Below are 17057 nucleotides of genomic sequence, written 5' to 3'. Positions count from 1 at the left end.
TAGGAGGTACTCCCTCCCTCTACTTATATACAAGTCGTTTGAGTAAAAGGCTAATAATATTTATTTGCCTCACATTTCCAACCAACACAGTCCAAGCCTAATTTGATCCCATTGTTTGGTTGGACCAAACTTAAAAACTATGCACATGTAGCTCCAATACTATTTGCTAGCATTGTTTCCTAGCGATACTCCTCTTCTCTTGCTAACTTTAGGTTACGGATTCAAATCCCAACCAGGCATGTAAGCAGTGTGACTTGTGAGTCTTCAAATTTTTCACATGTAAAGAAGTGGACAACAACAAAATCAATGGCGTATCTGCTGCAATAGAGCCTCAGTAACTAGTCTTTACCTAAGCATTAACTATTTACCATTCTCAACAACCCAATTTAATACACAAATCACTTAAGCTTAACTCCATTGTATACCATTCTCAACTATTTACCTAAGCATCTAATGATTGTTATGGTATTTAGTTTTTATTTCTTCTTGTAATATTGTAGTATAGTATAATCTGGGAATAAAAGAATCGTGGGTTAGAGTTCGCATATTGTTAGATGATAAAATGATCAAAAGAAATTTTCAACATATAACAATTAATGAAGTAATTTTGAATTTCCATGGCACAAACGTAATCAAAAAGTTAGAAGCTCAAGACATTAATGCAAGGAGTTTTCGAATTTCCAGTGATCCACCTATTATTAATAACCCTTATACCTCACATGCAAATCTGAGAAGTGAGAAAATGTTTTGATATATGTTCTGTAAAAAAAAACAAATCAGAAATAAATTAGTGAAGTACAGAGTTCTAGTTCACAAAATTTCTGGTGCAGATTAGAAGAGGGCTGCAGCTGTCCGCCTTTACGAGGATAGAGAGCTCCAAAAATCGAAAGCACATTTACAGACAGTACTTTGAACGAATGTATTTAGTATTTACACCTAATGATAAACTAACTAATCCTCTACGACCTGAATCTCTCCCATCATGCACTACAAGAAAAACGGGTAAATACGACCGTCCAAAAATCGGTCGTATTTAGTTAATAATCCGATTACATATAAATGGAAACGTGATCAACCACATTTATGTTCTGATTTCACCTCAGCCCGAAATTTAAGAACATAACTTTGCATCAAGCATTTCCTATAATCATCACAACTAATAGTTTGATATTCCAACTGTTTCTAAAGGACTTCCAAAGTATTACTAGATATCGCAGTAATCACAAACAAGTTAAGCTGCACAAGTTTTATCTGCTCGTGCAGATTAAAGAGGGCCGCAGCTGTCCGCCTTTAGGAGGATAGAGAGCTCCAAAAATCTAAAGCACATTTACAGACAGTACTTTGAAAGAATGTATTTACACCTAATGATAAACTAACTAATCCTCCACAACCTGAATCTCTCCAAAAATCTAAAGCACATTTACAGACAGTACTTTGAAAGAATGTATTTACACCTAATGATAAACTAACTAATCCACAAAATTTCTGGTGCAGATTAGAAGAGGGCTGCAGCTGTCCGCCTTTACGAGGATAGAGAGCTCCAAAAATCTAAAGCACATTTACAGACAGTACTTTGAACGAATGTATTTAGTATTTACACCTAATGATAAACTAACTAATCCTCTACGACCTGAATCTCTCCCATCATGATTCTGCAATAGAAAGTTCAATAGTAAAATAAAAAATATGAACCCAATAAATTCGGAGGGGCAAAAAAGACATCTGACCTCCGAGTTGTACCGTTATAAGGGTTGAAAGGTACATTTGATGAAAAGTTACACCATACTATACTTTAAGAGCTAACTGTTATAGCAGAAAAATCAAGTTTAATTCAATGGCATGATGTGTTGAGGGCCGCTCTTTCTAGAATTAGAATTATCTATGTTACATATACAATCGTCAAAAAGTTAAACAAGAAGAGTTACCTGAATACATGAAATTGGTTAGAACTGGAAATCAAACGAAGAATAGAAGCAGTACGGCAAATTGGTTCCGAGCCGGTCCCGAGCGGGCGGTTCGAACCCGCACAATTGGCCAGCTCTACTCTCAACACTCCCCCTTAATATTTTGTCTTTGAACTTTCATCATGTCTCAGAACTGCAAAATCTTTTCTTTAGGAAGTACTTTCGTGGAAATATATGCCATCTGGTCTTGGGTGCTGCAATACTTGAATAGAGTATTCTTTTTCGTATTGCATGTATAAGGATTAGGTGCATAATGTCTCTTTGTGTTAGAATTGTTGGAAAAACTCAGAGAAAAAAGACACCTACATTTTTTCAGAGAACTTATACTGCTATATTTCTTGTTTTCTTTTTTTCTCCTAAAACTCAAGGTAAACTAGCCATTATATAGGCTTTACAAATATATTAAAACTAACTATTACTAAAACTAACCACTACTAATTAATGGGTAAATTACATGTCCATAATTTACTCCATAACTCCACTACCCCACTACTAAACAATTCTAAAATAATATTTTTCTCTAATAATTAATCATTGCTAAATATCTAATAATTAAATAAACAAATAATTAATAACTAAATTTAAGATTATTCCAACATTCACCCCCATAATCTTAAATTTACGAAGCACTTTCTCTTCGCCTGTGATGCACTTCTCATCACCATCAATTTTGATGCACTATCTCATCAAAAACACTTTGGAGCACTTTCTCTCCAAAAACACTTTGGAGCACTTTCTCTCCACAACTCTAAAGGAGTGGTTCTCCCTCGATCAATTGTGCCATCCTTTCTTCATCATTCTGAAATCTACAATTCTTTGCCAGATGCCCATATTTTTTGCATTTGTAGCATTGTGGCTTTCCTTTGTACCAACAGTCTTTTTCTTCATGTCCCATCTTATGACAATGGTTGCATTGAACTTTGTTACCTGTGCCTTTTGAGGATGAACCTTTAGCTAATAGCAGTCCCTCATTTTTTCCTCCAATTTCTTCCTCCCTCATTGATCTCTTGCTTTTCTTTTCTTTTCCACCAATCATTTCATCTTGATACTTCACTAAATATATATGGAGAAATTTTTAATGTCATTTGAAATCACACATAAATACTTAATATATATATATATAAATGTATGTATTTTTATAAAAGTCTCACAAGCCCTAGAACATATAGCTCTGATGCCATGTTGGAAAAACTCAGAGAAAAAAGACACCTACATTTTTTCAGAGAACTTATACTGCTATATTTCTTGTTTTCTTTTTTTCTCCTAAAACTCAAGGTAAACTAGCCATTATATAGGCTTTACAAATATATTAAAACTAACTATTACTAAAACTAACCACTACTAATTAATGGGTAAATTACATGTCCATAATTTACTCCATAACTCCACTACCCCACTACTAAACAATTCTAAAATAATATTTTTCTCTAATAATTAATCATTGCTAAATATCTAATAATTAAATAAATAAATAATTAATAACTAAATTTAAGATTATTCCAACAAGAATTAGGACATCAATTTGGATTATCATTTATGAGGGGTTAATTATAATCGGTAAACATGCATGCAGCAAGCTGCAACAGCAAAATACATAGTGCAACAATATATAGCAGCAACAGGAGGACAAAACCTTGTAGTTGTTCGATAAAAATCTCTTCATGCTGTACTCCATTTAAAAAAGCAGATTTTAAAGATCAGAGATGGTTCTGAACTTTGTTGGTGGTGTTGAATCGGGAATACTGTTCTCGCTTCTGCTGGAACCAAAATTACTTGAATTATCAGTTCTTGGTGTAGTATGGGAACTCTCATCTTGAACTTCTGGAGTTTCATCTTCAGTTATTAATTGTGGACTTATAGGACCAAGGACTACATGTTTTTCAATCTTCTTATTCTATCAATCCCATGAAGAATTTTTATCAAAAATAACATCACTAGGAATAATGATTTTGTTACTCTTCAAGCTATATAAACTATAGCCTTTTGATTGCAAGCTATAACCCATGAAAATCATCTAATTTATACCAAAGACCTTCAGGTGATTTACAGCGACGGCTTTCTTCCACTCCAGGCTTCGAATGGAGTTTAATTTCCAAGAGCCTTATTAGGACATATATTGATTAAATAAACAGCCATTTTTACGGCTTCATCCCAAAATATTTTTATTAGACCTTTGTCAAAAAACATGGATTTCGACATCTCCTCAATTGTTCTATTCTTTTGTTCGACTACTCCGTTTTGTTGAGGAGTGAAGCTCGCTGTTAATTGCCTCTCTATGCCGAAATCTTCACAAAAGTTGTTGAAATCTTTCAAGTTGTAGCCACCCCCTCTATGAGTTCTTAACTTCTGGAGTTTCATTTTCAGCGAAATTCTTTTTCTTCCAATTCCTAAAAGAATTTTCATCAAAAATAACATCTCTAGAAATAATACTTCACATAGCAGATTAAATTAATATTTCTAGTGGCCTCGTATATACTTCACAGCTTTCTACAAGTTATCACATAGCATATTAAATTAATATTTCTAATAATAAACTAAATCTAGATGTTTCAAATATAATTTAACATATATTTGAATAATTGATTGTATTTTAACTAAACACGTTTTAATCTTCTAATTGAAAATCTCCTCAAAAGTAGCTTTTTAGAATTAGCAGAACGGGTGCAAATTGCTATTTTAATACGCTAACTACTACATTTTTCTCATAATAATATTAGAGGACTAATTTGGTTGTACTCAAAACTATCATTTTCAAACATGTCAATATATAGGCTTAAATGAAAGATGACAACCATAAATGAATGATGAGGGATAACGGAAAACAAGTTAGAGTTAATGTAGTCTTAACTCTCCTAAAAATAATGCTGGCCATTCAAAAAGAGGTCATTGAAGGAATGAGGATGCGGTTTTTAAGTTACCCTTTGATTCACACATATACTTAATTATTACTCCTATATAAACACACATAAATAAAGAAAGAGAGAGACAATCTCAGAGAAGAAGCATTACTCTCATTTACAGAAAAAACCAAAGTAAAGAAAAGAAAAAGGAGATCGTACAATTAGACATGGGTTTAGCAAAATTATTCATTTTTGTTCTCGTTCTCTTGACGACAATGACATCTTTTGCTAATAGCACAGGTTACGCTCAAAATTTTTATAATCTCGTTAGTTTATCTAATTACTTTTATGATTTCTATTATCATATTTCTAACATTGTTACATATTTATTTTTAGTGTTGTACTATTATCGTTACATAATTTTTATTATTATTGGCCAATGCCAATCTATTTCTTTCTAAATATCTGTACTGTACATGAATTATTGTAAAACTCTCATAATGTCGTTACTATTATGATCATTCTTATATTATTTATTATTTCCAGCCAATACTAATTTCTCTCTCACTCTTAATCCATGAACTTTTACTATTGCAGTTGCGGGTGACTTGGAAGAACCATATTGTTATAATGATCTCTTTAATCAAAATTGTTATGATCCTGGGGGTTGCCACACTCGATGTGTAAAGAAAGGCTACAAGAGGGGATATTGCAGTGAAGATGATAAATTTTTATGTTATTGTACAAACAAATAGAATTTTTATGCAGTTGTACAAACAAATAAAGTGATAAAAGAAAAAGGGATGAGTGTTTGAACGTGTTTAATTATAATTGAAATAAAAAAATTTACATTTGTATTGCATCCTACGATTCTCAACTATCTACCTAAGCATCTAATGATTGTTATGGTATTTAGTTTTTATTTCTTCTTGTAATATTGAAGTATAGTATAATCTGAAAAACTAATACATCGTGGGTTAAAGTTCACAATTGTTAGATGAGAAAAAGATCAAAAGAAATTTTAACATATAATAATTAATGAAGTATTTGGATTACGAGGAGATAACTCAAGTGTTAATGAGTTTATCTTGTCATCTTGGGTTCTTATTTCGATTCTCGCTCACCCCAATCTTATATTAGATTTGTTAATGATTTTATTGGCGTTTTTGATGTAAATGCATGAGCTTCATTTTTATTTAGCCAATAAAAAATTGGCACATAGCATTTTGTAACTTTTTTGGAAACCAATTTGGTACCCTTAAAATTTTCCAAAAAAAAAAAACTTAAACCAGTTCCAAAAAAAACTTATTGCTTGCTTCATTTTAAAACATGAAACAAATAAGGAAGTTCTCATGGCACAAATGACAGAAAACACAGATTTAGTACATCATACAGCATGGGGATACTTCAGCCAAAGAACCAGACATTAAACTCAAGGACACAAAGCTAGGTCAGCTTGAGTTCAGGCACATAGCACAAAGACGATAACGCAAGGAGCTTAGCACATGCAAATCTGAGAAGTGAGAAAATGTTTGGATGTAACTTCTGTAAAACCAAAATGAGAAATAAATTCGTGAAGTACAGAGTTATGGTTCACAAAATTGCTGCAGTCATAGATCGAGAGCTCCAAAAATCTAAAGCACATTTACAGACAGTACTTTGAAAGAATGTATTTACACCTAATGATAAACTAACTAATCCTCCACAACCTGAATCTCTCCCATCATGATTCTGTTGCTAACAACATTAAATCCCAACACTGCTGGACTTACCTTCTTCCCTTTCCTTCCTTTCTTCTTACCTCCCCCTTTTGTAGTCCCATATGGAACTGTGGCCTCAACTTGGTCAGAGTTCCCAAAACCGCCAGCAGCTGAATTCACATCTCCAGGTCCATATCCTGTGACCTTTTGATCATTCTGGTCTTGCAAGGCTATCTCAAGAACATTTGCAGGTAGAAAGTCCTTGTAATTAAGGAATTTCTCAATAAATTTGTGCTTAGGATCAAAAGGACCAAGGTTCTCTGTCAGAAGAGTTTCTGCCTCTGATCTGGTTTGCTTCAGGCAAAATTCCAAAAAGCTTGTATCTGAAACGACAACGAGAGAAACTTAGAATGAACTCATACAGAACCCCATCAGGAAGAATACTATGCATAGTCCATAAAGATATAGATAGAAACGAGATCAACCACATTATTTTCAATCACCATGGGAAAGTGGGGTGTGCCTAAGATCTGATTTCACCTCAGCCAGAAAATGGAACAATATAATTTGATTTCTACCTAGTTTCTGTGGGATAGGGTTTGAATGTGTAGCATAATAAAGGCTGGTCCCACAACTCTGTAGAACATTATTTTGCACCAATCATTTCCTATAATCATCACACTAATAGTTTGATATTCCACCCGCTTCTAAAGGACTTCCAAAGTATTTCTAGATGCCGCACTAATCACAAACAAGATAAGCTGCACAAGTTTTATGTACCTTTGGTCCCGATGAGTCTGACACATTCACTTTGGCACCAATTTCTGAAGTCCACAGCCTCTGCAACAGAAAGTTCAAAAGTGATGATCCGATTTCCAAACAAAAAAAAAAGGTTAGCCCAGTTAAGTATGTGTTTTACCAGATTGTTTAGACACTGCATCTTTTTTGCCCCTTGAAGAAGAGCGAGCAGAAGCAGGTGATGCAAACTCGGCTATTCTATTACCCGTCGACTTCTGTATGCTAATTGATGAACCATGAACAACTCCTTTCACTGGAGAATTCTTCCCCCGACAACCCTGACTTGCCAGCTGAGGAAAATCTGAGCTGAAGGGTCACAAATCCAAACAGGTAACAAAATTAAACTTGAGAACTGTAAGTGAATTACTTCAAAATAAAAATGGTACTGCAGAAGAAAAAAGTAAAACACCGTCAAAAATGGGTATAGACGTGATTTTACAAAAAAAAAAATCCAACTCTTTAGGAGAATCCAACTATTCAATCCATGTATTCTAGAAAAAAGTCCAGCCAAAAGTAAATTGAATCACAGGTTTGGTTCCAACTCGTAAAAAGAACATTTTAAGAAAAATATACATTAGTTCTACAATATCAAAGGTCATTCAAGCTAAGGAATCAACCCTGTGTATGTTCAAACCTCTACAAGAATATATTGCCATAACAAAAAAGATTTCATCTAATTCAATTGTCTTCTGATGCTCAAGTTTCAGCCACCGTATCCGTGATGACACTTACAACACTTATTCCCTGTCAGATTCTTGGATGGACAAATCGGACACTTTGATCGACCGAAATACCACATACAAGATCAAATAAGAATGCAAAAAGAGCAAGATTCGAAGGAAATGGTTGATAAGATATGTTTAATCAAAGTCCCTTATCATATGTGTCAAAATAAAGTATTATGTTTAATTTTTGTTACATAATCATATCCAATAAACTTGTTTTCCAAAAATACCATGACTTCTCACCATATTCCGATGTAAAAGATAAGGAAACGGTCCAGTAACTTTTAAGAACTTGATTCAGTGTCAAATGCAATACTATGTACACAAGTCCAAGCTATGTTACTCTGACTCGGGTACTGAGTGTCGGACACGACACATATCTGAGGGTCGGACTTTAGAAGCCTAAAAATCGGGGACACGGGACAATGTCCTTTTTTGGACATGGGTACGGGGACACGGCATATTTTTCCAATAAACAAGTGTGTTAAGTTAGACATTTCTGAATAAAATAACAACAGAACTTAGATTGAAGTTAATTTTCTAAAGAACTTTACGAATTTGGCATCTTCCCTCTTTTATCTCACTCTCGCTTCTTTCATTCTTCTTATATATTTATCTTGAATATTAAGTGTGACTAATATTTGCTCAATAAATTGGTCAAAGTGTCCATGTGTCAGTCAAAGGATCCGACACGAAATAAGTGTCGTGTCCGAGTGTCCGACATGGGTATGGAAACCTAAACAGAAGACTCGGAGTAACGTAGAATCCAAGCACCAAACTCACTGCCTATTATACTACTCACTCAAGCGACAATGTTCATTTATTATATATCTGAGACAGAGACTCATGTAACGGAGTACGGAATCCTTTTGCTTACTATAATCACAAGGACAAGAATATACGCGATTAAATATCATTGTGTTGTAAATTAAAACCTCAAAAATTAATAATCATATACTAGCTTACGCATGAAACCCACTCAAAATAAATAATTATGATTAATGAATATAGTGATAATTCGATTCTTCGTTGCCTTAATGAATAGGAGATAATAACGGATCTTACTGTTTCGTTTCTTGTTTTGGTTGATCTAATGGACCCCAAAAGAAATCATCATCTACTTTATTTCTCGTTTGTGACGAAGCTTGAGAAGTATTCTGAACTGTAGATGCAACCTTGGCAGGAGATGAAGCAGTAATCGCCTTGGAAGAACCATTTCCATGAGTAGAATGAGTTGAGAGTGATCTGTGAGGAATTTGGATGGAATTTTCATGCTGCCCTGTAGAAGCCTTTTTACCTTGTTCCGTTAGAATGTCCCTAAGTGAAGTGGGTTTTGGGAGCTTTCCTGAGTCAGTACACCATGCTGGAGCAGCAGAAGTGTTTGCATTTTCACCCTTCCACAGCACAAAATCACCCAGAGAAGGACCAGATGGAACAGCAGGTAAAACCTCTTTATCCTGTTGTGCAAGACGAGAGCTTTTGGCTTTCTCGATGGGACTTGAAGCAAAAGAAACATCACCTGGAGCAGCAGGCACTGACACTTTACCCATAGAATTCTTAGCTTTCGCAGACTTTTTACGATTCTTTTTACTGTCTTTGGCTTCAATGAAGTTCTCATCAACAGAATCAAATCCACTGCTTTGAGTCGACACTAGAGGGATGCTAGATTGATTATCAGGAATCCCAACAACACTAGCTTTAACAACCTCTTCTGCCAAGAGGTCGTGCAATTGACTTTTCTTACTCTTCTGGTTTAAAGAACCTCCAGTGTCCCCTGTGTGTAATTCTAAGCTACCTTCATTAAGTTGGCTTTCACTAATTGATTTACGATCTGAATTGGCAACAACCCCAGCCCAGGGAGTCAGACTTGAAAATTTGGTGGAACCAAGAGAATGAGATATGTCAGCTTCTGACATATCTGCCTGCGATCTTTTTTGTTCTTCTTGTTGAATTTCCAAAAATGACTTTGGTTTTAGACCAGGAGAGGGCTTCCACCCTCGGTGCCCAGATATGTTCTTTGTACCCACAATTTCACTATCTACTACAAAATTATGTCCAGGTAATGAGATTTTCGCTTGCCGGTGGTCCGCAATCTCACATGTAAACACATCTTTGCTCTCTTGCGTCACCTGAAGACGCATCTCGTGACTACTGTTCTGTGGAGCAAAAATTGTCTGAGATTCTAAATTAACGTCAAAGCTACTTCTCATATCAAATTCTGATTCTTTTGGTTGCTGCATGTTAGGTGCTTCCTTTGCTTGATCAGAAGATTGTGCCTTTAAAGACTTCTGCTTCCTTGGCTTCTTCTCTGAACCCTTCTTTCCCTCAATTTCGATGCTTTTTACTTCTTTCACAACAGACGAGCCGCTGCTTGGTACTCTGCCACTGTGTGTACCAGCAGATAAAGTGGGCGGTGTAACATTTAGATCACTGAATTGCCCAGGTAAAAGAACCTCATCCTCAACATTTGGCTTGGTGACAGGTACAACTGGTTGCAACAAGGACGAATAGCTTCTACCAGCCTCAGATCGTTCAGGAAAATCAGATTTATCAGTTTTTGAATTGTTATTGAATGGACTTTCCTGCTGACAGTTGTCCAACACTTGCGACATATGTGGCGGGTCAACTCCTGGTGATGCTATTAAAGAAGCCTTTGACTGAATGTCATCAAATTGTTCAGGTGATTTAGTACCCCAACCTTTTTGATGGATAGCATTTCCAAACATTTCATGGGCTAAATGAATAGAAGAGGCTTCAGAACTAACAGCAATGCCTATCCCCTGAGAAATATTGTGCGGCAAGTTTGTCAACTTGGTAAGACGTTCATCTGGTATATTGGGGACTTGAATCTGAGCCCCAGTCTGTAACTCATGAGATTTCTGAAATCTATCAAGACCAACTGAGGCATTCTCATCTACCAAACCGGCAGCCTGCAACTGCCCATGAGATGTCCCACTGAAATGTTGTCGAGAATGTTGTTCAGATAGAACCTGCGATAGCAGTTCTTTTTGTCGCAATATTTGTTGCTGTTCTTCCTGCTTCTGTTGCTGCTGCTGAAGTAGCAAGAGCTTATCCAAAACAGAAAGCTGCTGTGAGGAAGCTGGACTCTGGGATTGTAACTGCATCAAATATTGCTGTTGCAACAAACTTAACAATTGAGGATCTTGAGATAGGCCAGAAGACAGCAAATTTTCACGGGTTAACATTCCAGATAGATTACCAACACCTTGACCTAGTAAACTGGTTAAAGAAGGCTGTTTTGGCGATTGCAGCCTCTGTTGAAAGGTTGATTGAGGAGGAACATTCTGGCCACGAAGCATGTCAAATTTATCTTGGAGTGGGGCTGAACCACCTTGGACTGGAAAATTAGACCATCCACTCGCTCCATTAATGGCTACAGGGGAAGACTTGTCAGATGAACCTTGAAGGATAGATATGAAGTCTGCATTCTGGGAATGAAGCTGCGAACGAGGGTTTTCAGAGATCGATGACGGAATATTTGACTGCTGTAGTGAGGATTCATGTAAATATTCCGACTTAGGACCAACTGAAGGTGCATCTCTTCCAGGCCAAAATGGATTAGGATTGGGCAAAGAACTTTGTCTTTCAAGAGTCATCCTTTTGACCAAGAGAGAAAGATTGTCCCCGCTTTCTGTTTCCGTAGAAGGAACAGCACCAGATCCATAATAACTCTGTATACCTGAAAGCGGTGCATGTCAATTTAATTTTCACAGATATAATATGCATAATATTTATTTAAATATAAAGGACATGGCCAATATATCCATAAAATGCAACTATATGAAGGAAACAAAGCAGAGAATTCAGTAATAAGGGAAACTTTACCAGGAGCAAAATTTTCAGTGTGCATGCTCACATTACCAGACATCAGTGATTCCAGAAAACTACTTGCCACATCTGCTGAACCCTGCATATACCTGGCGTCATTTCCTCTGATATCAACTTCATTTGAACTTGCATGAGGTTTCCCAAGGTTGCTAATATTAGGCATATTTACTGTATCTGTAATCTCATTCTGTTTGGGTGCAGGGAATCCAGGTGGAGGACGGGCTTTAGAGCGTAAGTGGGGCATAACATCACCGAGTGGTTTAAAAGGCATGTCAGTTGGTGCATTTGCCAAACGTACAAGTAAATCTAAGCCAAAATATCCACCTTCAAACCATCCAATAATATCAACACCAGAAAAAGGCCCTTGAGTTTCTCCTCGAGGATCTTTGTAAAAAAGGACTAATTCTTCAGGCGGGGGCTGAGAAAGAGTACGCTGTTCTCGCTCCCTATCCAAACCTGCAGATAATTGCCTTCTAATGACCTGATCATCTCTCCATGTCATTATTTTACCCAAATTGTTAGGTAGATCCTTCTGTGACCGAGGCCAGCTAAAGTCTGGAGTTTTTGACCGATCATCAGAAAGAACATCACTCCTATCAGGTGAGGCTGAATGTGAATGTTCTTTCATTGATAAAGACCTCCATGCTGAACTAGATTGAACAGAGGAAATTCCTTGCGTTCTTGGTTCCTTACTTGCAATAACCTGATCATTCCTCCTATATGGAGCACCACCATCTTCTTTACCTGCACACATTTTGGAACAACAAGTAGGTGCATTAATTACCACCACACTAACTGAAGTAAAAAAAAAACATGTCTACAAATACTACATCCACTTCCATGCGTTAAGCGTCAACTATACCACAATTTCACGAAAACATGCAATAACTATAGTCTACATTACATTGCAAAAATGTCTCAGCGCGTGATATTATGGCAGCATAAAAGAGGTTTCGCATATTTTATGTAGTTCAATAACTCGTATTTTGACTCGTAATCTAACAAAGTTTGATGATCTTCCATTGATTCAAATTTTGCAATTGATCCGTAGGAATTCACCGGCTTTTGTGGGACAAACTAGCAAAATAAATATATGAATATCCACCTTTCGACATGCCATTCTCATTAGGGCCAACAGGTATATCTTCTCTGCTTCCTGATCAAAGAAGAAAAATCCAAAAGTTATTGATAATGATTTTCAAATCAATACTAAAAATACAACAAAATTATGCAGTACCTAGCCTTGTTTGCCTCGAAGGTGTATTATCATGCCTCGAAGGTGTATTATCAATCGAACCTCGTCCAACAGATCCATCTTTAGCACTTTGAGTAACACCGCTGCTTAATATGTCTCCCTTATCAATCCCTTCAATAACAAGCTGTCAAGGATTTCAACATACAGTTAACATACTACTGCACAAAATTATACAGTAAACTTGCCAGTTGCCAGTTCTTCAAGACAGCATAAACAACATAATATGGAAAACAAACCAGTTCCTCCGAAGAAGGCACACAAAATGCCAAAGGCTCTACAGGTTCTTCCAGAGTAAGCGAAGGCACTGGTGCAATTCCATCTAAGATCTTGCCAAGAGATCCCATGTCAGTACTCCTGTATAGATCAAGCAGCTTCGTGCGGTTATATCTCAACGGAGACGGATCATGATTTTCTCCCTTTTCTGCAAATGAACCCAGAGTATGCGGATATTTCGATAAGTAATTATAAGAGTTGCCTCCAGAAGGAGCTTTTCCACGTCCTAGGGAGAAAGTAGAACCAACATTTTCCCCGCGTCCCCGGCCTTGACTCTGGACAAAAGAAGATATCTGCTTGTTGGGCACCGCAGTTTGTTGATGAGGAGAGTCAGCTTTACCTCGGCTAGCAAATGAGTTGGATCTCCATGGTCGATAGTGATCTCCATCCTTATCATCCTTTCCCTGAGAAGAATGATGAGAAAACCCCTTCTCAAGAGACACGTCAGTAGCATCTTTACCATGATCCAGCCACTTTTCCCGCGAACTGTCATTCTCTTTGTGATCAGGTCCCCAGCGTGAATTCCACTTGGTCTCACGACGCTGGTCATGATTGTTGTCCTGGTTGCTTGAATCAGTCCATCGTTCCGTAGGAGCCCGACGCGCCTCTCCAAGTTGCCTTACTGATTGATTATCAGTCCATCGATCTACCTTGCGGTGGTCTCCAAGCTCCTCCCCCTCCCTCCATCGATCCCTGCGGATAGAGGTATTGGTCTCTCTTTCTTCATCGCGCCAGCGATCATGGCGGCCAGATTCTGCATCAAGCACAGACGGCCTAAACACATCCTTTCTTTTCTGAACATCATGCACCTCTTCTCCATTACCAGGTGATTTCGTGACATGAGCTGGACGCCCACTGTGACCTGAATATGGACTGAACTGGTTCTCCTGCACCAATCACATTTTAAAGTGGAGAAACACAGCCGTAACTTAATTCAATTGAAATTTGAGACCATCAAAATGATACAAATGCCAGGTGACCTTGAAAGGTGACATAATAGCTGTTATATATCATCTGAGCTACTTATTGTAAAGATATAAAAATTACAGTTTAAATGATAACGTACCCCGGTTGATACTCCAGTCTTATTCTCCCCCGGCTTAGTTTGAAGCCACTGTGGCGAAAGGGGTATAGCATTGTTGAATCCAAACCCATCTACATGAATCAAACACGAAACCTGTTTCAATTACTATAAATTGATCTATGTCAAGGTGAAAAATATATACTACAGATTGCATCAGATGCATAAAGCAAATGTATACATACAATTCACCGGAAAGATTTGTAAGGAGCAGATGCCAGAGGAACGCCACAAACATATATATCATAAAATACAAAGATGTAAATAATACAATACTGGAAAATGGAAACATCCAATCGTGTGCAGAGCAAGTATACTAAAGTTTGAAGATATCCTACCTAATATTAACTAAAAATAATACAAAGGTAATAGGAAACTTCGACGTTTCAGCTTTTGTACTGACAAAAGATGCACCTCTGAATAAATGTCTCAGCTAATTTCGTACGTAAAGAAGTAAAATCCCCTCATATGAAATACATAAATGTGGATAACCAGCTACTAGAAACTACAGTGTGTTACTAGAAGGCTTCTGCAGGAGTGCTAATCGGAATACTGCTTGTTTGTCTTTCAATTAATTTATATTTTATAACATTTGTACTTCTATTTTATTGGCAAATTTTTAATTTTTAATAGATTAATTATCAAATAAAGTTTTGAGGGGCAACGTTACATAAGTATGTTAAATACAAGAATAATGCATACTTAACAAAAAAAGCATAATGCAAATAGTAAATAAAAATCACAGATTAAATCGTAAAAATCATGTGTATCATACATTCTTCTAAACACTTATAATTAACATAATGCACATAAAAAATAAGCAGATAGGTTGAGGAAAAGTAAAACGAAGAATTGGCAATGAGAAAAAGAAAAAAGAATCCGAGAATTGAACTGATAACTGTTCATCAACAAATTAATTGAACCGACACTTGTTCAACGTATCTTTTCATTTAACAATGTACGAAGACGATAATAACAAATTTTACAGAATACAAAAAACTCCTCCTCCGTAAGTGATTGATTAAAATAACTTGTACTGATAACACAACAAATTCTACTGAAAACAAAAAGAACGCCTCTATAAGTGATTGATTAAAATGTCCTTCGTAAGTGATTGATTAAAATTACTTATACCGGTAACATAACAAATTCTACTGAAAACAACCAAAACTCCTCCGTAAGTGATTGATTAGAATCTCCTCCATAAGTGATTGATTAAAATTACTTATACCAGTAACATAACAAATTCTACTGAGAACAAAAAAAATCCTCCGTAAGTGATTGATTAAAATTATTTATACCGGTAACAGAACAAATTCTACTGAACTCCGTAAGTGATTGATTAAAATCTCCTCCATAAGTGATTGATTAAAATTACTTCTTATACCGATAACATAACAAATTTTACGGAAAACAAAAAAACTCCGTAGCACTAGATTAATTAAAACTACTTACAACGATAACACACCGCAAACACAAACGTAATTCGCCGATAATCAAATTACAAAAAAAAAACACTTAAAATCAAAAAAAAACTGGTTCTGATTCTTCGTAATACACACACACATCAATGTTGAATCACTTTCGTATCGGCTTAATTTAAACAATAATCAATCGGTAGATAAATGAGGATAAACAAACGCAGGAGAATGCGAAAGTTTGAAATGCGTTACAGAGAGTATAGATACAGAAATGTAAGAGAGGGACCTTTGGAGATCTGATTGTCACGAGAATCGAGGCGAGGGGAGTTAGAAGCGGCCATGGAGATTTTATTGATTTTATTTGTGTGTGTGTTTGTTAGAGTAGAGTGAGGGGACTGCTGTGAATGAAGAGACGAGAAAATATAGGTTTTAACCCCCAACTAGGGATAACCTCCCCCCCTCTCCTTGCCTCCCTTTTCTTCATTTTTTTATTTTTGTTTAATAATTAATTAAATTATTATCGAAATGGAAATTTACCAAAAATACTAAAATAATCGCAAGAGTATATTAAAATATCTCTACTATAAAAAGCACGCAATAATTTTTTAATTTTTAAAATAATTAATTTTTTACAACATAAAATAAATTTTATCAAATTAAATAATTGAGCGCAAGAAATTAATTATTTCTGCATAATCGTCCATGTATATAACATGAACATTTATTAATTGATGTGGTTTACACGTAATAATAGTATATTTGTAAAATATAAAACTGTCTGTGCGCGTAAGTTTAAACATTAACATATATTATAAAAAAAATTAAATTTATGTATTGGATCATGTTTTACGTATATAAAAACATACATGATATAATCAACATATCACTAATAGTGTGTTATTTGTTTAGTGTCATGATTAATTTTATATACAAGTACACACTATAATAGCACACCAAGTATAAGTTCTATCTAGTATCTTGTGTTTGGTATTGAGAGTATTACATGATTTCTATGTACTATTATTTTTCTTACCATATATGAATGGGAAGTTAAATATAGCGTTAAATATTGCTAATAACTAAATATATTATTTTTCAAAATGGTCATTATTTTATTGTAAATCTCGTACATTTGAAAAGTATACTATGTA

General features: G+C 35.7%; 1 protein-coding gene and 1 long non-coding RNA gene across 2 annotated transcripts; one reads left to right on the top strand and one right to left on the bottom strand.

Moving 5' to 3' along the window:
* The first annotated feature begins 4954 nt into the window (after positions 1-4954).
* On the top strand, positions 4955-5666 carry LOC141705740 (uncharacterized). The gene is made up of 2 exons (XR_012568465.1): positions 4955-5104; positions 5402-5666. It is a non-coding gene; the product is annotated as an uncharacterized LOC141705740 (long non-coding RNA).
* Positions 5667-6325: 659 nt separating this feature from the next.
* On the bottom strand, positions 6326-16335 carry LOC141706790 (protein ESSENTIAL FOR POTEXVIRUS ACCUMULATION 1-like). The gene is made up of 10 exons (XM_074509617.1): positions 16193-16335; positions 14471-14559; positions 13368-14291; positions 13114-13255; positions 12982-13032; positions 11874-12620; positions 9093-11727; positions 7424-7608; positions 7285-7344; positions 6326-6887 (listed from the first exon to the last, which is right to left on the bottom strand). Exons 1-10 carry the CDS (start codon positions 16245-16247, stop codon positions 6499-6501), a joined length of 5277 nt encoding a protein of 1758 aa, XP_074365718.1. The 5' UTR covers positions 16248-16335; the 3' UTR covers positions 6326-6498.
* Between the last annotated feature and the right edge of the window lie 722 nt (positions 16336-17057).

The sequence above is a fragment of the Apium graveolens genome, chromosome 2 (assembly GCF_009905375.1).
Source record: "Apium graveolens cultivar Ventura chromosome 2, ASM990537v1, whole genome shotgun sequence".
Taxonomy (NCBI): Eukaryota; Viridiplantae; Streptophyta; class Magnoliopsida; order Apiales; family Apiaceae; genus Apium; species Apium graveolens.
Note: the sequence above shows the minus strand (reverse complement) of the source record. Positions and strands in the feature narration are given on the sequence as shown.

Excerpts from the sequence above, each read along its gene's own strand:
- LOC141706790 (XM_074509617.1), bottom strand. The coding sequence starts at position 16,247 with ATGGCCGCTTCTAACTCCCCTCGCCTCGATTCTCGTGACAATCAGATC. Across the intron at positions 14,292-14,470 it reads AGACTGGAGTATCAACCGGG|GAGAACCAGTTCAGTCCATA; the intron begins GTACGTTATCAT and ends TGATTGGTGCAG. Across the intron at positions 13,256-13,367 it reads TGCCTTCTTCGGAGGAACTG|CTTGTTATTGAAGGGATTGA; the intron begins GTTTGTTTTCCA and ends AATCCTTGACAG.